General features: G+C 40.8%; 1 protein-coding gene across 6 annotated transcripts in view; it reads left to right on the forward strand.

Moving 5' to 3' along the window:
- Positions 1-24841, forward strand: part of RERE (arginine-glutamic acid dipeptide repeats) — a 419625-nt gene that overhangs the window by 137537 nt on the left and 257247 nt on the right. For all 6 annotated transcript variants that reach the window (XM_082460931.1, XM_082460929.1, XM_082460934.1 and 3 more), the window contains one exon: positions 21525-21993. In XM_082460931.1, the coding sequence (XP_082317057.1) occupies positions 21669-21993 (325 nt within the window). In that variant the 5' untranslated portion in view covers positions 21525-21668. The remainder of the gene's footprint in view (positions 1-21524; positions 21994-24841) is intronic.

Raw genomic sequence — 24841 nt, forward strand, 5'->3', positions numbered from 1 at the left:
ATTTGCTATAGAAATTAAAGCTTAGCTAAAGAACCAGCTATTTTACCTTTTAAGATAGGGTAAGATGCAGTTTCCAAAACTTCATTTTCAAAGCACCTGACAAAAATATTAAGAAAAAGACTCCCTGGTTACCATAAATAATTTAGTATATGAACAGTGAATCTGAGATTCTTGTGATTTATTCCTTGTATGTAAAATCCGTATCTGGTCTGGTTTGGAAGTGCTTGCACATTCTAAGAGCTGGTGAGAGGAGTGTAGCTTATTGTCGGTTCTCTCTCTTCTTGCTCCTCCTCCCCGTCCTCCTCCCCTCTTTGGTTTTCTTCCCGGATGGTTTCTGTTTGCTTTTTTGTAGGTTAGCAATGACAGATAGTTTTAAAAGCCCAGGAAATTTGTTTCTAGAGACCTCCCCTCCCCGTTTTTAGCATTTCTCTCTGTACTTATAATTATTTTATGATAAATTTTCAAATTTCCATTTTCTCTTTTGTTCTGCATGCTTTCCTATTTCCTTTCTCTGACCCTCCACTCAAGTGGTTGAGCTATTGGACATTTTGTCCTATATTTACCATTTGTAGAAGACACACGGTAATGTTTTCTTGACTGTATTCCTGCAAAGTTGACCCATATTAGTAGGAAGCAATTTTGTTCTTTTATTTACCTGTGTCCTTTTCCTGTGTTAAAGTGTTTACAATTCCTGATCTGAGCTGGATGTGAACAAGAAAGGGTATTCTCTCACTTCTAAATTGCTAAGGTTTTTCACACCCAAGTGGGGAACTGAGGGTGGTATAATTCTTTTCCTTTTATCCTGGCTGAGGGCTTTTTCTCCCAAGGATCCATTTAAGCATAGATGTTATATTTCACAGTCTTTCTTCGCATTTTACCTTGAAGTCCACAATGCTGATTCTCATGTCTCAGGATCTAAGGTTTTCAGACTCCTCCTCCACCCTTTCTGCACCCCCCCCCCCCCCCCCGCTTTCCTCCTGTCCACGTGACTCTATGTCCTCGTTCCGGAATTGCTCCTCACGTTGTCAGAGTCCTTCTGGAAACATCTCCTATGGAAGCGGTTGCGTTCCAGCCAGAAGTCCCTGGGGAGAAGCTGCTTCCACCACCCTACTTTTGTTTGCTCTCTGATTCCGAAACTCTTTCAGTGGAAAGGAATGGTTGCTCACATTTTGGCCTCCTCTCATGGCAGATAGCTGACCTTTCCCTTCAGAGATCATTGGTACCTGGGACTTGCAGGATGGAAGGAAGTGCCCTAGAGGAATGCAGCTCATACATACACTCAAGGTTTCTTTTTTTCTTCTTTGTTTTTGTAATGAAATAATAACCAAAAGCTAGAGTGGTCATCACTGAGCAAGTTTATCTGGCTTTCCCTACTTTCCCCCCACCAAGTCTCTAGGAAAAGGGTGTTTCCAGCATTAAATCCATTGCCACACCCTTGTTATAACACTCCCTTCAACCAACTCACTCAGAAAACAGGTCTCCCCTGATTATTGCTTTAAAGGTAGTACTGTAGTATTGCATTATGGAAAGACGTTTACGGTTCTAATTTTAGAGAAGAATTTTATTAAAATATCCCTGCCCAAGGTCGTGAGTTTTTCTCCGCTTTGCCTCTTTTCCTATGTAAAAGCAGCCTGTGGTAATCCACGCAGGTGGCAGATAAAACTAGTGAAGCACTCAGTGAATGCTTTGAGATATTTCAGTCATTACTGAGAAATAAGTGGTTAAAAACATATGCTCCTAAGAGCTCTAGTTTTGTAGAAAAACAACTCTGCCTGTCATCTTGTGTTATAAATACAGAGGTAACTTACCAGCTTTGCAGAAATTGGGGCTTTGTTTTTATTATGAAGAAAAATGTGCAGCCTCCCACACACCCTCACAGCAGTTGCATAGCATTGCAAAAATCCTCCAAGAGCAGACAGACTTACGGTTTTATCCAGACTGTCATTACGTATGGCCTGTCTGCCAGAGACTCTAGGCCCTGAACTGAGAGTGAAGGCAGAATGTGTGGAGCGAATCAGAGGAGATCAGTTTGGAAAGGGAGTTTACAAAGGAGGAGTGCTGACAGTGTAATAATGGAACCTGTGGTTCTCAAACTTGACAGATGTGACCGTGTTGGAGAAAAGCTGCAACACAGTGGAGAAAAATGCTTTCTTGCTCTTTTTCCCCTCAGGTCAGGTTGTGTAAATTGCTGAAAGAATGGAAGACCAAAGCCTTAGATTGCTATGGGATTCTCTCCCTCTATCTTTTCTAAGAATCATAATCTGTTAAGGGTAAAAGCCACTGGGTTCATGTTTATGCATATTCTTGTACTTAAAGCAGTTAGCATTGATTAAAAGGGAGTGGTTTATTGATGAAATGGGAGTCTTAATATTTTTATTTGTACACATTTAGATCTAGATCAGCGCTGATAGAATTCTCTACGAGGTTGGTAACGTTCTATATCTGTGCTGTCCACCATGGTAGCGTCAATACCAGCCACACATGACTGGTGAGCACTTGAAATGCCACTAGTGTGACTGAGGAACTGAATTTTTTATTTTATTTAATTTTAATTTTTAAAATAGCCACATGTGGCTAGTGGCTACCATACTGGACAGCAGAGCCCCAGATTAAAGCTCTTAAGTGATTCACATGGCTGTCAGTGAATAACATTGAAGGGCATTCTCTCATGTACAGACATGTTATAGTTCTGAGGACGTATGCTTTTATTTATTTATTTTTTAGAGAAAGTTGGAATGAAAGGGGGAGTATAAAGGTACTATTGGTGTGTGACATGGAGAATTACAAGTTAATTTTTAAAACAAAACTCCCAAAGGTAGCTTGTTTTAATCTATTTAAGAAAAACATTAACGAGAACCATATTATTCTGCTTTAAGAATCTGTGCCCTTTGATTATAAGAGGAAAGCTTGTTAGTGGGTAATGAAAGATGAAGTCTAATTAGTAAATGGATTTTGTTCATTCATCAAATATTTGATTGCTTTCAAAGTTAACATGGCACAAATTCCTGCTCTCAGGAATCTGAGCAGAAACCAGGATACCGTGCTTGTTTGTATAGCCAGAGTAAGGTTGGAGTGGGGAAAAGTTCCCAGGGGGCTGTGAGAGCCCTTTAGAGAGGCTCGCGGATTCGGAGCAAGCTTCTTTGAGAACTGATAACTCTTTCTGTTGAACAATACAAACTAAAACAACGTTCCTCGGACCAGCTAGATGTATACTGACACAGCGTCTTCTGCAAAATGTTATTGAGCTCCTCTGTGTTGTGGGGTTCTTAGATGTGTAGAACATGGGCTGTCTGTTAACTGATCTCTTTGATCTGCTGGGTATTGTGCAGGTTAGTGCCTTACGTGGGTTATCTTATTTATTCCGCACAACTCCTCTAGGGGGTATGCCGTATTATTTTCTTTATAGATGAAGAAACCAAAGTTTAGACAGAGAAATCAACTGCTCATGGTTATAAAGCTAGCAAGGACCAGGGTGTGTTTCTGTCAGCAGGGCCTTATAGAGAAGATGAGAGGAGACAATATATGAAACATATGAGCTGGGAAATAATAAGGTATTTTGCATTTGTAATATGTTAAAATGCTAAGTGTAAAATGCAGACTATGCTTGCAGAAGGAATTAATTAAAGAGGGACAAGAATGGCATGGCACAGTTTGGAGGCATCATGGATTCCTTCTCAGACAATGTAGGGCTTGGAGTGGACTTGAATAATACACAGTTATTCAACAAATGTTTATTGAGCTGGCAGTAAAGACAGTGTGAGCAAAGGTGAGAGAGTGAGAGGACCAAGTAGGGGTACATGTAGAAGGCTTTTTATTGGAGAGTTGTCGGGGAGCAGGGTTATGAACTGAGGACCAGAGAGGTGGTTTCCTGAAGGAGGAAATTGAACCTCATGTAGTCTTTCCTGGAAAGTTTTTTTTTTTTTTAAATTAGGATACAGTTGACATAATACATTATATTAGTTTCAGATGTACAACATAATGATTTGATATTTGTATATAATGCAAAATGATCACCACACTAAGTCTAATTAACAGTTCCCTTACTACATATAGTTACAAATGTTTTTTTTTCTTGTGATGAGGAGTTTTAAGATCTACTCTTTTAACAATTTTCAAATACAGTCAGCCGTCTGTGTCCGTGGGTTTTCCATCCACCGTTGATTGAATCCAAGGATGCAAAACCTGGGGATATGGTGGGCCAACTCTATTCATTGTTTTAGCCATTTTATGTAAAGGACTTGAACATCCGTAGAATTCGGTAGTGGTGGGGGCTCCTGGAACCAGGCTCTCTTGGATACCAAGGGATGACTGTGTACCATACGGTATTAGTAATATAGTCACCATGCTGTACGTTACATCCCATGACTTATTTATTTTGTTAACTGGAGGGTTGTACCTTTGACCCACTTAACGCATTCTTGAATGTTCTTGAATGAGGATATTAAAAATTGAGATAAAAGGTAGGTGTCATTTGTGTTTATAGAGAGAATTGAGGTCCAAGGTAAATGAGGGCACTGGGAATGGAGAAAAAGATTGACGGTATTTTCCCAGATGTTTTCCTCCAGATACATGTGATTCAAGGTAGTGGCCACTTTCTTGCCATTATCTCCAGCCTGTTATGTGGTGCTCATCAGTTTGATTTGTTGGTCATCTCTGGTGACGACGGGGAGGTCCACCTTTCGCCCTGGCTTGGAGCCTGGGTTGTGGTTAGGGTGCACCGAGGCCAGAGATACTCTCACTGCCTTGGCACCATAAGGTGGTTTTAGGCATCTAGTCTCTTTTTTCTTGAGTTCTTGCAATCCCCTTTCTGTTTTAATTTAATGTTCCACTTAAGGGAGTTGATTCCTTTCCCTTGCTGCTGAGTGGCAGATTCTTCTCTTTCCTCTTTTGGTAAAAAAATACCTGATTTGCTTTATTTAGTTCTTTAGCTTGCCATCTAAGAAGGTTTTGTGGAGTGAATCATTCTTTATATGGTTCTGTAGTTCGAGTTGATGTTGGTCTCTAACATGTGAATAGAACGACCAGTTGAATAGGTTGGATTATTTTCTAAAACCTGATCAGTGGTTAAGGCTCATGCTGATGTGGCAGGTATTTGGGGAATCAGATTCCTATCAAGAACTCCTGATATTAGTTAAGTGCAGTTAAGTTGTGGAATTTCTATTACTCTTGTCCACAACTCATACTGTTCTAAGGAAGAATGAGAGTTTGCATTGATCGTTTATATGTTTTGTAATGTGGAGATGAATTACACTGGGCAGTGTGCTCTGGATATTTGATTCTGTTGATAACCAGCTTACTGAACAGTTTTCTTACGCACAGGCTTCTTAGACTCTTTAGTATGGCAAATACACTGTAAACTGTAAGAGTATTTGTAAGCAATGCATCCCACACTTAACTTTACACAGAAGATTTTATTGTTGCTCTCGTTGGTTTGGGGCTGTCTGTCATAGGGTCTCCAGATTCTTTTTGGGGGGGATCTGTTTTGGCAAATGATTATGGTGTCTGTGTTTAGCCTTATACTCTCCATCTAATGCTCTTCCCAGGTCATCTCATTTAGTATTCATAGATACTATATGACTTTGACTCCCAAGGCCTTGCCTTGGTTTCTTCTCTCCGGAGCATCACGTTGTTTTTTCAGCTGCCTAGTAGATGCCTTAGTCTGGATGGCTCTGTATCAGCAGCCGAAACCCAGCACTCTGCAAAATTGAAATCTCTTCTCCATTTAGTCACATGCATCATTCCCCCTGCCTCTGTCCCCATCCCCTTGTTGTTCAAACTAAGGATGGAAGCCCTTACATCATCTTCAGTTCTCTGTCTTTGATTCCCAACTGGTTGATTACCAAGCCTGAAATCCATTGGAATCATTAATAGTATCGTCCTCCTGTTTTGATCCTGGTGGAGAGTAAGAATGGCTTAATTGTGGATGTGGTGATGGGGCTCTCGGGATGCTTAAAAATCTCTTCTGTATTATTGGGAATCTCTGTGGATTTTTCATTGGTATGAAGAGCTGCCTTTTATATCACTGCTTTTTCTACATATTCTGAAATTCTGTAATATTCTAAAAAATGCTTCTTACCTGTTTGTATCATAAAATTTGTTTAAAAAAATATCAAAAGTGACAGACCTTTAGGGAAGAAGCAACACATCATATCCAGCTGCTTAAAAAAAAAAAAAATCTAAAACATAACTAAATTACCAATTGCTGAAAATGGCACATATGTCTCTAGGTAGTTAGACATACTGTTAAGTCAATTTGCAAGTTGCAGGATAAAGCAGGCAGGAGAATAAAGAAGGGGATCTGTGCATTTCTCCAAGGTCCCATAGATTTGATAAAATTAACTTTAATCAGAAGTGGCAGTTTTTCCATTGAAAGCATTTGAGAATAAATTTCTCTGTTTTCTGAAGTGAGAAAGAAGATTTCTTTTGAGAATGCTGTTGTAAGCCTATGCTCCATTTACATTTCAGCCTTCCAGGTTGCATTCGTCAGTTGCTTTTGAAATTTATGTTCTCTCATGTTGAATATTGCCTTGCTTGCATTTTCCGGGTGTTCTTAAAGGTCACTAGAGACTAGAGCTCTTCAATATACGTTTACATTGGGCAGTAAACTGAGCTTCTGATGTTTTTGTGGCTGTGGAGTATGGAATGAATATTTTGCTTGTAGGTTTAATTTTTCCTTGACTACAAAATTGAGGAAATTTGTCAGGGGAACTTGACTTTGAGCAGTTAGGATACAGACCTTATTTAATCAGGCAATTCAGTTGCTCTACTGTCTTTATCTTACACTATATGAGATGAAAGCTTAGAAAAAAATACCTGTGTGGTATTGATTAACCCTGCCAACGCGTGGCCAATACAAGTCTTGTTAGCAGATGGACTTGCTTCTGGAAGAAACGCAGTTTCTGCCTCCTTCAGTCCTGCTCAGTGTTACCACAGTTGCTGCCCTTAGGTGTGACCTAGTCAGTTGCTTTCACACTTACAAAAACTTAGTTTGAGGAGCTCTGAAGACATAGCTTTTCTTTTTTTCCCCCCCTCCCTGTATTACTCTCCTACTGATGATAATGTTCAGGTCTATAAATCAAAAGGTTCTCTTTTAGTCTAGTGATGGTTATGGGGCAGTGTTAATAATTTATAAATGTCAGGATGAGCCCTCTCTTAGGCCATTGGTCTATAGGAAAAGCTGCAACTTTTGTACATATTATGTAATAACAGTTTGTGTTTTAAATTATAATGCAATAGATTTAATTTGGGTACGTTTTAATATGAACTATAGCATTAAGCTCTTGTACCCCATTCTTTAAAGAAACATGATTTTCAACTTTTCTTATTTTGACACTTATCTTTGGAGCCTTTTATTTGTTTCACAAATCAGTGGGTTTCTCAGTAATGACCTTCTTTCCAAGATATTGGCAGACACTTGCTTTAGAGAGGTATCTCTCTGTATTGGAAACCCGATGTAGACTTCATGGCATTCTCTTCTCATTCCCAGGAGGGCCTGGTCCTAGAGGTAAATGAGTTTTTTATTAGAGAATCTGTTACATACTTAGCTGGACTGGGGTGTATTATCTGTGATGTAGGGCCATTGTATCATCCTCTAAAGCTTGTGTAGTAAACAAATAAAGCTATACATAATAATAGGGACTATTTTATTCTTGAGTGTATGGCTGTTCCTCTTATCAAGAGGGTGAAAATGAGAAAAACATTCTACCCTCCATATGAATTTATTCGATTTATTGCTGATTATGTATATTCAAGTTTTTTTTTTTTTTTTTTTTTTTTTGGTAGATAAACTTGGTATTTTTCCCTGAGCAACAGATAGAAGGGTGCTGGCGTATTCTTAAGAGTTATTTTTATTTTGTGAGGGTACTCTTTGGAAACTGTGAATTTACAATGGGGTTAACTTATTGGGGCCAGAAGCCAGGTGTATCTCAAGCTGAGTATCCAGAGAGGTTACTGCTGATGCCTGCAGTGGGAACTTTAGGTGACATTCTATAGGTCTGTACTGTCCTGTACTTCCTTTCATAGTTTCCTTCTTTCTACTTGTAGTTTCCTCACTTTCAAGTTCCAGAATGGAAAGTGTCCGTTCAGCTTCTTAGCGCCCACAGATTTGACTGCTGTGCTTTTTGCTGTATGTGTCATATGTCACTTGACTGCTCTTGGCAGTCTTGGGTACCATTCCTGGTCATGGAGAGATGTTAGTGCTGAGAAAAAGCTGGCAGTGCTGCCTTCATTGCTGATGAATGATAGCAGCTAGATAATTATATGTAAGAATCCTTATTTAGAAATCTGGACTCTCTTACTACACAATGACCCCTCCCCTCCTTTTCTGGCTCTTCCTACTCTGAATGTTAATGTGATCAGTCATTAGGTGCCAAAAAGTATGGGGGATCTAAAACAGCCAACTATAGAAGAACATGCTTGCACTTTCAGGATTACCTGGAGTTCACGCTTCCTACTGTTCCACGTACATAAAAGATGATATTTGTAGAGTGTACTGGGTAAACTGGAGATATTTTGGGAGTGTCTGTATAGGACTTTGTGAAAAATTCATTACGTATTTTCCCCCATTCTTTCATTGACAAATATAGTCATAATTTTCTTGATAATGCACATGTATTTTGAGTCCAGTTAAACCTTTTCGTATCAAGTATTTAAAAACAATACGCGGGCTCCCCTGGTGGCACAGTGGTTAAGAATCCACCTGCCAATGCAAGGGACACAGGTTCGAGCCCTGGTCTGGGAAGATCCCACATGCCGCAGAGCAACTAAGCCCGTGTGCCACAACTACTGAGCCCTCATGCCACAACTACTGAAGCCAACACGCCTAGAGCCCGTGCTCTGCAGCAAGAGAAGCCACCGCAATGAGAAGCCCGCGCACAGCAACGAAGAGTTGCCCCCGCTCGCTGCAACTAGAGAAAGCCCGTGTGCAGCAACGAAGACCCAATGCAGCCAAAAATAATAAATAAAATAAAATAAAATTTATATATATAAAAAAAACCAATACGCTTTTTTCCTCCTACTTGACTCACCAGTTCTTTAGGATTCAAATTATGACACCAAGTAAGCATCACTAATGAGCCTATTAAATCTCATTTTTTTCTGAAATTGAGCTTTTGTTTTGAATTCATATACTTAGTTACGTTTTCTTTTTTTTTTTTTTTCTTCGTGTGGACTGTACAGTATTCATTTTAGGGCCTCAAAAATGTTACTTAAGAAAACTATTTTTAAAATCTAGTAACTCTCCTTTATTAATTTGCAAGGTGAAAACAGTCTCTCCTCCACCCCTCAAGTCTTCATTTGAATAGCTGCTGTATTTCCCTTTGAAACGGGGTCGGGGAGTGGAGTGGATGTTCCTATCTTACGTGACTTCGTAAAGTAGAAGCCAACCAAGACTGTAGCAGCCTGGGTTTTATTAAATGCAGCATTTGGTAACATCATTAATATGTAATTTGTCTTTAGGCAACTGTTACATATGTAGAGGGCTTCTCTGTGAATAAAAAAGGGTATTGTTTTCACCTCAGCAGTTTCAGAACATGGTCTGAGACAGTCTTTCCATCATCTTATCACTGAAACTTCACCTGCAGTTTACAAATTTAGTTGGCCTGTCCGTAATACCTTTTATTTGCTTCAGAGTATTCTCTCACTACTTTGAATGTTACATCTCCTGTAGTTTGTTTCCATGCCACCCAGTCATCCAGTCTCATGGTTGTTGGTGTAGGGTTTGTATGGTGAGGACTCTCAGATTTAAATCTCCAGCCCAGAACTTTCTGACCTCTCAAGCTGTACCCATACTTCTGCTTGGATATTTACTAGGCGTCTCAAACTTAACATGTTCCAAACAGAATTCCAGTTTTCCTTCTCTTCCCCATCAGTAAATGAAGCTCTGCTCTTCCAGTTGCTCAGGCCCAAATTGTGGCCCCTTCTTTGACTCTCCTCTTTGTCTCAAATCACATCCAGTCTGACAACAGATTCTGAGGGCTCTACTAGCAGAACCTGCCCACAATCTGACCTCTCCTTGCAACCTGCACTACCGACACCTGGCCTGAATCCACAGTCTCGTAACCCTGCAGCAGCAGGAGGGAGTCTGTTAAAACATAACTCAGATCATTACTCCTCTGTGCCAAAACCCTACAAAAGCTTTTCTCTTATTCCAGTAGATGCAGCATGCACACCGCCCCCGCCTGCCCCCCTTCCCTCTTCACCTCTGACTTTCTTCTTTGCTGTCAGTGCTTCAGCCACTTGGCCTTTTGCTGCTATTTGGATGTGCCAAAACTGCCTCTGTCTCAGGCCTCTGTACTTGCTTTTCTCTCTGCCTGGAATACTTTCCCCCAGATAACCACACAACTTGCTGCCTTACTTCCTTTAGGTCAAACCCCTTATTAGGGGTTTAGGTCAGACCCCTTATCAGTGATTACCTTAAATAAATTACCCCGCCCCGCCCCATTCCCTTTTGCCCACCTTAATTTTTTCTCCATAGCACTTACCACCAGCTAATATACTGTATATTTTCTTGTTTGTTTGTTGTCTGCTCCCTCCCCTACTATACTGTAAGCTCTCTGAGGTTAGAGGTTGTGTGTATTCTGGTCGAGCATGTATCTGTAGCTCCTAGGGCAGTGCTTGGCACCTAGTAGGTGCTAAATAAATATTTGCTGAGTTAATGGAGGAATTGACAGCGACTTTGCTCAGGACACTGGTGTTTATTTGATGATCAGTGTCACAACTACAGCATTTCATTCAGTGTTGTGGTCCAGGCTGCGGGACTCCCTGTACTCCCACCCTCCCTGGTCACTTGCTAGTTCTTGGCATCTTGAATTGAATAATTCTAGTGGCTCTTTTGCTTTTCTCTTTGAATGACGTCAGGTTAACAAAGATGGCAGTGTAATACATCTGGTCAACCTAGAGAGTATCATACCCAGTTAGAATAGGTCAAAGAAAATGGCAAATTGAGTTTTGGCTTAGATTTATGCTTTTTGTCAGAGCTACTTTTCCTTTTCATCTAAGACTCGGATTCTAAGTGTTTTTAGAAGGACTGCTCTGGTGAGTTTTACGGGTTTTTTTCCCTTGATATAATTTGTACCCATGGATTAGAAGTATATTATGAATGCTTTTGGTTTTTCATATATGTGTGAAGTGTAACTGTTAACACTGTTACTTAACAGTATAAAATCCACCCTGTCATTTCCTTTCATCAGCTGTTGAGACCTTACGTGCCATGGTTGCAAATTAACTTTGAATCTTGGATCTCTGCAGACTGAAAGAAAACCTGTCCAACTTATCTGCTTTGGAACATGTTGTGCAGAGGTAGTAAGCCTGACCAAGTATTCCTGCATATTAAAGATTACTGTGGTCCAAGGAAGGTTCTCTTTCATTCTTAATGTTACATGAAATAAAACTTCTCCTATGTGTTTAATTAACTATGCTTTTACAACTTTAAGAGGTGGTTTTTCAGAATTGTGGAGGTAGAGCTCGTCCCTGTGAATTTTATAGCCAGATGCATTTTTTTTTTTTTAACTGTAGCGAAGCTTGAGGTTTTTCTTATTAGTTTGTAATGTTGCTGTTTGTGTGTGTTTGTGCTTTAACAGCTTTATTGAAATATAATTTGCATATCACATAATTTACCCATTTAAAGTGTACAATTTAATGACTTTTAATATTTTCACAGATATATGCAAGCATCACCATAATCAATTCTAGAACATTTATATCATCCCCAAATGAAACGCATAACTATAGCACCCCAGCACCCCCCACCCCCAGGCAACCACCAATCTGCTTTCTGTCTCTATGGATTTGTCTTTTCTGGGCATTTAATATAAATGGGATCATACAGTATGTGGTCTTTTGTGACTGGCATTTTTCACGTAAGATAATGCTTCCCAGGCTTATCCATGTTGTAACATGTATCAGTATTTCATTTCTTGTTATTGTTGAATAATGGTCTATTTTATGGGTATACCATATTTTACTTATCTGTCTGCTTGAGTTGTTTTTTTTTTTTTTACACCCCCCCCCCCCCCCCGGCCCCCCGCCCCCGCCCCTTTCCCAGGCTTGGTGTCCATACGTGCTTGAGTTTTATAGTTATCTTTTCTGCATTTGGTTTTCTATCTGTGGCCATGCTTTGGGAGAGTGAGTTCAGGAATTCTTTCCCCTTTCACACCAGGGTTTTGGTCTTGTAGGCATTTGGTTTCCCTTGTTCTTGGCATTGTGGACACCAGGTTTTCTCAGTTAGTCGTGTGATAACAGAAGCATCCACTTGGCTCCAGGACCAGAGCAGGTTACCACTGAGTAACATTACTCCTGATCACCTTCAGAGCTTGCCAGGAAACATCAAGATTTTCAGAATATTTACTTCTGTTTTCCTAATTCAGCTTCACACATCTGTGTAATTACTATTTCAGATAGTGTTTTGAGTTAGTCCAATATATTTCAGAGAATGAAGAACATGCCACATTATATAGTTTTCGTAATGGTGTTAGCTTTATGGATTCCATACTGGTCAAGCATAATTTTGAATAAAGCAACACAGATTGCTTAATCCTTTGAAATCTCTGTGATAGACAAGCAGTTTTATTCGTTGAAAGCAGTGGTTCTCAACTGTGAACAACTTTGCTCCCCAGAGGCTATGTGGCAGTATTTGGAGATTTTTTTTTAAATGTTTTATTTATTTAATTTAATTTATTTATTTTTGGCTGCATTGGGTTTTTGTTGCTGCGTGCTGCCGTGAGTGGGGGCTACGCTTCATTGCGGCACGCGGGCTTCTCATTGCGGTGGCTTCTCGTTGCGGAGCACGGGCTCTAGGCGTGCGGGCTTCAGTAGTTGTGGCGCACGGGCTTAGTTGCTCCGCAGCATGTGGGATCTTCCCGGATCAGGGCTCAAAGCCGTGTTCCTTGCATTGGCAGGCGGATTCTTAACCACTGCGCCACTGGGGAAGACCTGGAGATACTTTTTTGTTGTCTCCATTGGAGCTGTGGGTTGTGCTACTAGAATCTATGTGAGTAGAGACCAGGGATAATGCACAGGACAGGCCTCCCCCCACAACCCCCCCACCCAAATCTGGCTCAAAATGTTAATTGTGCTGCAGTTGAGAAGCCCTGGTTTAAAGTGAGCAGTGAATTTTTCTTAACTACTTAGTTGAAGAGACACAACTATAGGCAACTTGCAAGGCAAAAAAATTTCGTATGTAATTGCGAAAATCTTCACATTTTAACAGTATAGAAAATCAATTGCTTGTGTCAGTGGATTTGTGTGTTCTTTAAAGAAAAGGAGGATTTTTGATTTTGGGGGGTGTGGGGGAACCTCCTTGGACATCTCATCTTTGGGAATTCCTTACTCTTAACTCCAAATAAAAAGGTTATGTGTTGTTTGTTATTTAATTTTAATTGAGCTGTTGATTGTAACCTGGAGTTTTGCTATCCTGGGTACTTTCCCCACCTTTTGCAGGTAGTATGTTTTGTTGTTATTATGTCTTTTTGGAAGAAATTAAAGTATTTGTCAGAGTCCGCCAATCTTAGTTCTCTGTTTTTTCCCAAAGCTTCTCAAGCAGTTGAGGAAGTGCTGCTCTAAGCATTACACCCACTTGTGGTTAAGGTGCGTTCATTCTTTGCCTCCTCCTGTGTCGATACCACAGAGGCTGCTCTCTGAATTTGACTAATGGGTCCCATCTCGGTTATTTAGGTTGTCTCAATAAGACATGTGTTCCAGGAATGAGTATTTAACATTGACTCTTTAAACTGATTGAGTTTAAATATTTATTAACCCCAAATGCATAGAGTCTTTGGAGGTACATGTGTAACCGTTTGCTTATAACTGGTTGGATTTGTTCAGGTGGGAGAACTTGACACCTGTTTATTTTTACGTGGGAGAACTGCTCTCGGCACCACGTCCGTTTCAGATACAGCGCTCTGACCTCTACATGGGTTCCCAGACCCGCTGACCCCATGCCTCAGAGTTTCCGTGCATCTCTGTCAGTGATTCTCCAGCCTGCTTTGAGGTGTTCTTTGCAGCAGGTTGCTGTTTCTGAGTTCTTATCCGGGAGTAGCAAGTGTTAGAGTGACAGTTCCCTTTCCAGAGCAAAAGTCAGTATATTTTCATTCCCAGGCTGTTGGTATGAAAGGGAACAGGAAAAGAACATTGATTTTACTGAGAAAGCAAGTCGCTCAGCTGTCGCATGCTTCCTGGGTGTTCTGTCGCCTGCCTGGCTGCAGCTGCTTGTCTTGCAGGCGGGGCCCAGCGCAGTGGGTAGCTCACTGAGGTCTTCCACTCTTGGACCATCCCATTTTGTTCCGAAGGGAGAAGGCTAAAGCATTTATTGAGACATAATAAATGTAGAAATGGCAAAGGCAGAAGTTCTTGAGGACCTTGGTTCCTGATTTAGGCTTTCAGAGATAGTGGATTTGAAAGCAAGCTTGTTGGGAATGGCACTAACGACTCTCGTTGGAAAATATCTCATGCCAGACGGGATGAATGTTTCCCCAAATCCTACTTTCATCTTAAGAGCCTGCAGTAACATCGTTTGCTTAGCAACTGTATTGGCTAACTTGGCTTTTAAGGCTGTGTGATTGAAGGCAGTATAGCTTTGTGGTTAAGAGTATAGGCTCTGAGTCAGCGCCCTGGGTCTAACACAGAGCTGTGTGATTTGGGTCTACCGAAATACACACTGTGTGAGTTTTGGTCTACTTGCTCAGCCTCGCAGTGCTTGCTTTTGCAGGGAGACTGTACCTAGCAACAGCATCTACTGAATAGAGTTACAGTTAGGATGATCATGTGACCTGGTTTCATGTTTTTCCTGAACAATTATTAATGTTTTTGCTCTCAGATGTGTCCCAGTTTGGATGATAAATTATATTCTCGCTCTCATTATAGTGAAGATTAAATGAATTAACGTGTAAAATGCTTAGCGCATGTTAAGTGCTCAGTGAGTATTAGCTGCTTTATTATTTTAGGAGCTTCCATTATCCGTTCCCCCCTCTACTTAAGCTTACTTCCTACTAGTTTTACTCTGTATCTGCCATCAAGGACAAGGATTTAATCAATCACTGTTTTTACTGAACTTCCTTGCACCTGGAATGTTTTCTCCTCCGTTTTGCTCCTCCTCATCCTGTTCATGGTTTATAAGCCAGCTCAAGCAGCCCCTCAGTTATTTACTCATGAAATATTTTCTTCCCCAAATAAAAGTCTCATCATAATACCCTCTTGATTGATCCAGCTTATGTGTGAGAGGGAGGGCAGGGAAAAGTAATTTATTGCTCGTCTGTATGTGCCAGGCAGTGAGTTAGGATCTGAGAATACAACACAGGGCAAAAAGAGTCAGGGTCAGCCCCTCACGGAGCTTCTAGCTTAGAGGTGGAGACAGATGTTAATCAAATCACACAAATAAATGTGAAGTTACGGTTGTAGAGAGCATTACAAAGGGATTTAACCTAGTCCTTTTGGACAAGCAAGGACATCTTGAGGAAGTTCCTGTTGAGCTGTGACTGGAAGGAAGAATAGGAGATACAACGGAAGGGAAAACACGAGCTCAGTCTTACTCCAGGTGGGAGGGCGTGTGTTCAAGGGACAGAGGGAAGGGCAGTGTGGTTGGGCACAGAGTGTGGGAGGGAGGCGGGGGATGAGGCCAGATGGAAAGATAAGGGCGTTGTAGATCATGGTTAGGATTTGGGTTTTTAGTTAACAGAAGTGACAGGTCACTGAGTATTTTAAGGTAAGGATTGACATAATCACATTAGCCTTTTGAAAGGAGAGCCCTGGCTGCAGTCTATAAAGAGAATTATGAGGATTCAGAGGAGTGGATTTGGAGAGAAGCCAATTGAAGTGGTCCAGGAAAGCCACACTAGTAGCTTTTAACTAAGGTTGTGGTGTTGGACGTGTTCTCAAGTAGGTGTGTTTGAGAGAAATTTATAAGGTAACGGTGACATGGTTTGTTGATGATGGGATGAAAGAGAGGAGGCGCTAAACTTAGGTGTCCAGTTTGCATAACAGGATGGGCAGCGGCACCAGTCACGAGAGAGGCCATTTGGGGCCAGGGTGTGCCCTTGTTTTGATATGTTGAGGTACCTTTGAGACATCCAAGAGGAGACTTCAGGTGGGGGCAGTTTTCAGAGGCGTCTGGCTCTGCAGGAGAAGTTTGGTAGACACGTGCATTTGTGCATCGCCTGTGTGGATGTGGTTCCTGGGGCCTGACGGACACATGGGAGATCGACGAGGATGAGGAAGGATGGCTCCGGATAGCGCCTGAAGAGCTCCCCCATTAGCTGGTCCAGTACTAGAGGTGGAGGAACAGTTAAATAGACCCAGGAGATGACAGTGCCAGGAAGGCCAAAGGAAAAGAGCCTTTCCAGAAGGAGGGTGTGTGGTCAGCCCTGTCAGAGGGTGCTGAATGGTCAAATGATAATGAGGACAAAACCTCTAGTGGATTTGATACAGAGAGGAAATTGCGTCAGTAGGAGTTGTTCTAGTGAATATTATACTATAGTCATGGTCCTTGTTGGTTAGTGGAGAAGTTACACAAGTTAACAACAGATACCAGTAGTGGGATCAATGAGGGCCACTTTACAGGCAGGATGGGGAACAGTGAGGGGCTGGACTTTGGGTGGGTCTGGGAGCCTTCCTGGAGTTGGGCAGCAGAAATGCCTGAGGGCCCTAAGGGTAAGTAGAGGTTAGCCCGACAAAGGGGAGGGGACAGCTGGACACACAGAAAGGGTGGAAGTGGGGCTGGAGTGGTGAAGGGGCAGTCAGGACAGGAAGGTCTCTGTAATCTTTGAAAAGGATTGGTGGACAATGAATTGTACTGTACGTGGTGAATTGTATGGTGTGTGAATTATATCTCAAGCTGTAAAAAAAAAAAAAAAAAAAAAAAGAAGTGGTGGAGGGTCAGAGGCTTGGCTGGCTGTGTTGGAGGACGAATTGGAAGGAAAGCAAAAACAAAATTTTATAGTCACAGAGACCAGTTAGAAGGCAGTTGTGTTAATCTGTGTGAAAGATGATGATGGCTTGAAATAGGCACTTTCTGCTTGAGTTGGAGCAGTGGACAAATTATAGAGTTATTCAGGAGGTGATTGGTAGACCCTGAGAGCTGAGCAAAATGCCTAGTGTGTGATTGGTATTTGACAAACGTAAGCATTCCTTGCTGTGGTTGAATGAGGAAGAATTCATTGGACTTCACTAACTGCATTTGGTGTGAGAGTCAAGCGTCCTCCAGAATCTGGCTTGAGCAACTGAAATGAACAGAACTCAGGGATTGGGAACTCAGGAGGGAGGAGCAAGTTTTCATTAATAAGTGGGTTTTACACGATCCAAGAGGAGATATTTTAAAATTTTTACTTCATTTGTAGTCAGTTTTCCATGATTTATTTCTTACTCGTGTAATAGGATTCCCCCTCCTCCCTAGTAGGTAATAAATTCTTGAGGGTAAGGATGATGTTTGGCTACGTTTATATCTTGCATAGCACAATACACTATTGGGCATTATCCGCTGTAGCAGATAATGTAGTCATGACTGATCTAAGTATATATATTATTGATAGTTTACATTTATAAAGCACTTTGCAATCTATAAGTGCATTTACATGTATACATATACTTAGTTCTCACAGCAGCTCTGTGAGGTAGCTAGTTATTGTCCCTGTTTTACAGCATTGAAACTGACTCACAGAGGTAGAGTGATCTGCCTGAGGCACTAGCCCTGGCAGTGCCAAGAACTTGGATCTTGGCTTCTGAGCCCAGTCTTCTTGCAGTTCTATCAAGGGCCCAAACCTCCTGGGACTGCTTAAATAGTGACAAGAAATGGTGGCCTTAAATGAGGTGTGGACCCTGAGCATGACCGAAATTTTAGTACTTTATCCAAATCAGTTCTGTTAAGTAGTGTAAGGTGTTTGTAGGTGGTTGTTGGCTTCACTTTGAAGAGGCAGACAGTGTTTGTGTAGAGAGTTAAGTAACCTGAAGTAATAAAGAATAGTTCTGTATCCTCGACTCTGTTAAATGCCTTTGACCCTGATTAGATCACAACGAAACGAAGCTAGCCTACCAAATTTTATCAAGATAAAACGATGAAGTGCAATCTGATGACTCTGGAAACTAGTGAGAGTGAGAGGACTATACGTTCGGTTTTTAAAAAATCAGTCCTCTTCCGCGTGTCACTCCAGCCCCTCTGGCCTCCCGTGTCTTGAATGTAACTGAATCACTGCTGCCTCTGGACATTTGCACCTACTTTCCCCTCTGCTGGAATGGTCTCAGTGTTTCCTCTGTACTCACTCTTACTTGGGACAAAGCCACCTCAGTGAGGCCTTCCCTGACCATCATTTAAAATTGCAATCCTCTTATACTCCCTTGTCCCCATTGGACTCCCCATGTAAGATCTTTTAATATAGTGTGTGTGTGTGTGTGTGTGTGTGTGTGTGTGTGTGTGTGTGTGTGTGTGTGTGTGTGTGTGTGTGTGTGTGTGTGTGTGTATCTTTCTCCACTTCCTGGAACATCAGTTCCACAAGAGCAGGGATGTTTGTATGTGGTTCTCTGCTGTTTTCCCCATACCTAGGGCAGTAACTAGCACACCGCACATTGTGGGCATTCAGTAGACGTTTGTTCGATGAATAGATGAAGATTGTTTTGAATCTGAAATGTTTTAGATTCGATTATTCCTTTAATTAATTATTAAAGTATCTTTTGCCGTGTTTCCTGTTTAACTGGGTTGAGTAGTGGATTGACAAGATATTTTCAATATTCTTGTCTGTCTTACTGGAGAAAAGTACCTCTTGTTTTGGGGGGAGAGGTTAAAGTGAGTGTGTTTCCTAAAACTGTCTGCAAATTATCAGCAAGGATACATGTAGGAAAGGTTGGCACCTGTGAAGATACAGATTATAACCTGAGCAGCAGGTTGGAATCAGGTCAGATGGGGTTCACCTTTGGGAGACCTGCTTTAGACTCACTGGCAGATGATCTCTTCTTAGTTCTCCTTCTGTAGCCTGAAAAGTGGGAGTGGTGACTTCTGTCTGGTTCACATCACTGAGTTGTAGACAGAGAGAATCTAATGAGATCATGGCAGGGACCTGCTTTGTAAACCCCTTGCTCATTTATAAAGATGCTGTTGTATTGTCTACTGTGTAGATCATTTCTAGCGTACTGAAGCGACAGCCACCCTTCTCGGTGCCATCTGGTTCCTCTCTGGGTCCCTTTCCTCAAATGTTGTATTATTGTTGCATGTTGGTCGTTTTATAATGAGGCTCAAAAAATTATGATTAATGTGGTAAGTACAGAGGAAAAGAATATATCCCCACTGAGCTTTATTTTATAGCCAAATGTAAATGGTAGTTGGATTAACTTTTGCTTTGGATTATCAATATTCTTGGTTATCTGAAGGTTGGATACACGCACACACACACGCACACACGCACACACACACGTAGAGGATTTCATTTTGTGGATGCTTTCTCTGTTGATTATTGAATTTTTCTTGCTAACTCTTGGCAGAAACAACTCAAATTTTTTTGTAAATAGAAATACAGTATATGATTTTGTAGGGTGTAATGTTGAATGTACAATTTGGCCTTACTGTTTTTTTTCTTTTAAGTGCTGAAATAATATTTTTACATAATTTTCTGGAGCAGTTATCTTTTTAACCCTAGGGAAAATGAGTTTTTTCCTTGAACTTATCTGAAGTATGTCTGTCCTGAACTGCATCTGAGAGGCTTTCAGCCTAAGCTTTTTGTTCTTTTTAGATTCCCAGGGGGCCTTGGTATGTTTTCAGTGTCAAAGAGGAATGTTTTAACAACTGTATTAGCTGATGGTTTTCTTTCTTGTATGATTGGCTTGTTCAGGCTCTAAACTTAAGCCAGATGGAGAAAGTAATATGTCTCTTTGTGTATTTTCAATTGCTAACACTAGTGGCCTACAGGGACTTAGGAGTTTATTACTGTCTGTTTAGCAGATGATTCATCGAAGCAGAACTTTTGCAGGCACTAGAATAATTTTTCATTTTCTGGAAATATGTTTAGAAAATTGAAATCCTATCTGAAAGTGCATTTCCTATGTAAAAGGAAGCAATTTAGGTTTGTGCTACGTGCTTTCATCCTTCTGACTTTGCTTATAGATTGTTGGCATTATTGCTCCTTCATTGTTCTCTCACCCAAAAGTTGTTGTTAACATTTTTTTAATTTTCCTGAATGCCTAAGGATATTCGAAGTGCTTATGTGGAGGTCTTTTCTGGTATCAAGTTTGACCTAAGAGCTTTGGAGAGAGTATATGATAATTTTTATGGTTTTGGCATGACCAAAGAGAATTTTCTCTGCGTCTGAGGCATGTAATTACAAACTGACTTGTTTGTTGTTGTCTGAGTAAAGAGGACCAATTTTTCGTTTCTTTGCATGTGTTGTTTCCTATCTGGCCCATGTAGCATGAGAAAGAGATGGTTCTCCTATTGATCAGTTGTCTCCTCTTTTTGCATTAGAGCATTGCGGGCAAGGACCACGAGGTGTTCCCTCATGGTGTCTTTAGTTCTGAACCCCTGGCACATAGATAATGTTTGGTACAGATTGTTGAAAAAATGAGATATTGGGAAGGATGATAAAAGATTGCAAAAGATAAATTACTGGTTATTATGACTGTTCCAAAACTGACATGTAAATAAAATAAAAATTTTATTTAAAATTTTTTATAAGAATTGTGTTGGGTTGGAGCTTGGGGTTTTATGCTTCTCATTATACATTCTTAAAACCTTCAGACTTTCCTTTTGGGGTTTAGTTCTGGGGAGAAGTTTATTAGGGAAACCATTAACAGTGGAAATTTGGAAGAATGTATAAACCACCTAATATTCCCTAAAGATGGAAGGTTGTTTTTGGAAGCTGTTATATTTCCTTAAGACAGAGATAATACATCTTTCGAGAAACCATTTTTCCTGGAAAATAATTAGAATAGTAAGTAGAGTTGGAAGATGTAAAAAATTGTAATTGAAGGCAAAGGAATCTTGCTTTGAGGTTGTCACTTTTATTTGAGTCAGCTCTTATGTTTATTCTTGAGAGGAGCTCTGGAAATTTGGAGAAGTGGCTAGAAAGAGTCTTCAGAAGATAATGCACTGTGAGACATCCTGAGACATTTTCCAAGGCTATCCAAATTACTTTTTATTTTGCAGGTGGAAATAAGTTTAACTACAGGTTCTTTCCCTTTTAAATTAATGTTACGGGTTATGAAGCCCCTTTTGTATACTTGTACCCATTATATGTTTACTAGGGTACACTTTACTTTTTCCTTTAAAAGTTAGAGAAAACAATTTGTATACAGAAAGCATAGTTTACCCTTACGCATTCAGACGTTTTTCATTATTGGTGTGATCGAAAATCCCAAACCATATGCTAATTGAGGCCAAAAACTGTGTATATTTAAATTTGATATCACTTGTCCTACCTTTTTTCGTATTGCCGGTGAGAAGTTTTAGTTGCTAAAGCATGAGTAAGTGAGTCATTTAACAGAACGTTATTTTAGGAAGGAAATATGAGAAAATGTTAAAGGAAATCAATTTCGCTCTCTCTTTCCTCTCCTAGCATTTTTGAAACGTTGGGGTTGTTGGAGTGGTCGGATTTTCCCTGGAATTGAGTGAGAAATTCAGAAGACTGAAGCCCAGGCTTACTGTCTACCTTTCACGGAGGCCCAGCCGTGAGAGGACAGAAGAAGGCACGTGGCGAATCATGACAGCTGATAAAGACAAAGACAAAGAGAAAGAGAAGGACCGGGACCGAGATCGGGACCGAGAGAGAGAGAAGAGAGACAAGGCGAGAGAGAGTGAGAATTCAAGGCCACGCAGGAGCTGTACCTTGGAAGGAGGAGCCAAAAATTACGCTGAGAGCGATCACAGCGAAGATGAGGACAATGACAACAATAGTGCCACCACGGAGGAGTCCACGAAGAAGAGCAAGAAGAAGCCCCCGAAAAAGAAATCTCGTTACGAAAGGACAGACACTGGGGAGATAACGTCTTACATCACGGAGGACGATGTCGTCTACAGACCAGGAGGTGAGGCGCCTTTGGGTTTTTACAGTGTTTGTGGTAGAGAAACGATGTCAGCACGTGGATGCAGGCAGGCGTGGAACCCAGAAGAGTGGGTAGTGGTTTGGGGCAGGAAAACTCCAGGTAGTAAACAGCTGCCAGCTTCGGTCAGCCGGGCCTGCTCGTCCTTCACTGTGCCCGCCTGCGCTCGCCTCCTGTCCCGGCCGGGGTGCCCGTCGTTCTTTCCTTGTCTCCTCCTGCTGCTCTTTCTCGCCCTTCACCACCTGCCCAGTAGCTTTCCTCTTTCCACTTCCTCCTTGCCTTTTGTCTTCAACACAGATTAGGCTGTGTCGAGACCCTGCAGAATGGAGTACACAGTGGGACAAGTAAACCTTAAAATTCTTGGGAACAGGACATTTTACATTGGAACAGGAGTGACCAGAAACTGGAAGGCATTTTTAATGGCCTTCAGACTAAGGTTTATTCCTCCTGATGACCTCCTTTTCCAAAGTATTGATCTTCAGGGTCTCTAATCAGTGATAATAGATGAAGCCAACTAGCCTGCTGTGTTTTCCAGGAAAGGTACTGTGTTCACTCAGTATATTGAGGTTATTATAGCAGTTGTTCAGAGAGAGAGACAGACAGACAGACAGACCCAGCTTTCAGATGAGATTCAGGGAAACAAGTGATTCAGAACCTGTTGAACACCAGCAGAGCCTTCCTTTTCCATATGACGTATTGTGTGTATTAAGGTCCTTTTCTTACAGAAGTCAGTAAAACTAGCTAAAATCATTTTGTTTGAATTACTTACAGTGCTGAGGAATGATGTGAATTTCATGAGATGTAATTAACAGATGAAAAGCCTCTCAGCTTGATATTTTTCCAGGAACAGGAGATTAAAGAGATTATGTCATTAACCTGGTACAGTTGTTTTGCTGAGGAGTACTGTAACTGTGCTCAACTTCACATGAAGTATCGGATTTTTTCCTCACAAGGGAATTAGTTTTGAATGTCAAAAAATAATCAATATTAGAAATTACACAGATAAGCTTGTATTCGCAACTATGTTTTGGTTAATGATTAACTGAGAAGATATTTTTGCGATATAAAATTATCAAAGTTGAGGTTTGGGGGAAGTTGGAGCTCTGCTATAGAGATTTGGTGATGTGTGTGTTACAGTACTATCAGGATCTTTGATTCAGACTTAGATGTCGGATAGTCAGATTTTCTTAGCCACTGAAGACTTAACCACAGATTGCTTGCTATGAACCTGTGTAGTTCTAGATCATGAGAAAGGAACAGAGTAGGTTAACTCCTTTAGATATAGATTACAAGATGATAACTTAAAAATAAGGAGAGATCTTATTTGTTAGCCTTTTCTCTTGATACATAACAATTCAGTGTGGTACCTATACTGTGATCTTTTGGATCACTGTCAAAAGTCTGGCTGCCTTGTGCAGTACTAAATGCCAGCCTTTCTCAGTGGAATGTTACTACTGTGTCAGTGGGGATGCTTCCTCAAAATATTTGTAGTCAGAACATGTGGGAAATGCTGCATGTACTGTCCCTCATGTGAGAGAGTCATAATTAATGACTCTGAGAAGTCCTGCAGTTAAGGAAACCTCTTTAGCGTTGAAAAAAAAAAATCTGCCGTTTTTCCCATATATGGGCCTGTGGCATCCTGTTTCTGCTGAGTATCTCCCTAAGAAAAACCATTTTTGAGAAAACTGGTTTGAGAACCGTTGCCCATTCATACTGCATATTCTACAGGATGAAAGGAAATCCTTCTTGCTTGGTGTTTAGAAGACTCTGTGGGGGAAGGTTGCTAATGGCTTATTTTCAAAACAGCAGGTTCTTGTTTTTGGGAAGAACTGTGTACTCAGGGAGGCAGACATTGTTTCAGTAAATCTGAGGACCTTTGTGAAATGTGAAAAAGATACAGCCTCTCTGGAAGCTAAATATGTTATAAAGGATGTACGACAACCAAAAATGGCTATGAAAGTTTTCTTTGGCGCTCAGAGCATAACTACTTCCTGGGAGGTGCCCCTTGTGCTTGGGTGGCTGACAGCTGCGGCCTGGGGTTTGCATCCTGCCAGGTCCTGCCAGTCTGTAAGAGTAAGTAGGAGTAAGTAAGAGTCTTACTCTTTGGTAAGGAGACTGTTTCTGACCACCTCAGTGGTTTCATTTCTTTTGCGGTTATGCATTCGAAGCTAAATGACTTCTCCAAATAGCTTCTTTCTCAATGGAGGCTTTTAAGATAGTGCCTATTCTTTAGGTTTGTCTAAACTGAAGAATCAGAAGTAGGGTACTGTGGTCAGAATCCCAGCTGGGACTTGATTCTTTTCTTTCCTTCGTCTTTCTTTTTGGTCTTTCTCTTTCTTGGTGCAAAGTACTACAGTAACATCTTCTGTTAGTGATGAAAAACCATTATCCTCACCCAGTTGCAGAGATTCTCTGTGGTTAGTTGTATCTTAAGTGTTTCAGTAGGGACTTTATGGGGCATCATAAGGGATTTCTTCAGTGTATTATTATTATTCTCATTTGTTTCTTTAGGATGTAGATCACAAATTAATTTTTTTCTTTTTCCTTTTCTGAGTTGGTTTTAATACTCAAATTAAGTATAAATTATAAATACCCCCCAAAATGTCATTAAGAATGAGCCTAGCAGTGAGTGATACCGTGAGGATAAAAATAGACTATTATATAACTATACTTCCTTGTCCTAGGGGGACAGGCCTATGTTCAGATTATTTGGTCTGAGAAGAATGAGGTTTTACTGAGAAATCGGGTATTTAGAATTTGTCACTAGCTAAGGTTTAACCTCATGCCTGGTTACAACCAGTTCTCTTTTGTTCCTGCTCATCATCTCTGGAGT

Source organism: Balaenoptera physalus (genome assembly GCF_965194825.1).
Source record: "Balaenoptera physalus genome assembly, chromosome: 1".
Lineage (NCBI taxonomy): Eukaryota > Metazoa > Chordata > Mammalia > Artiodactyla > Balaenopteridae > Balaenoptera > Balaenoptera physalus.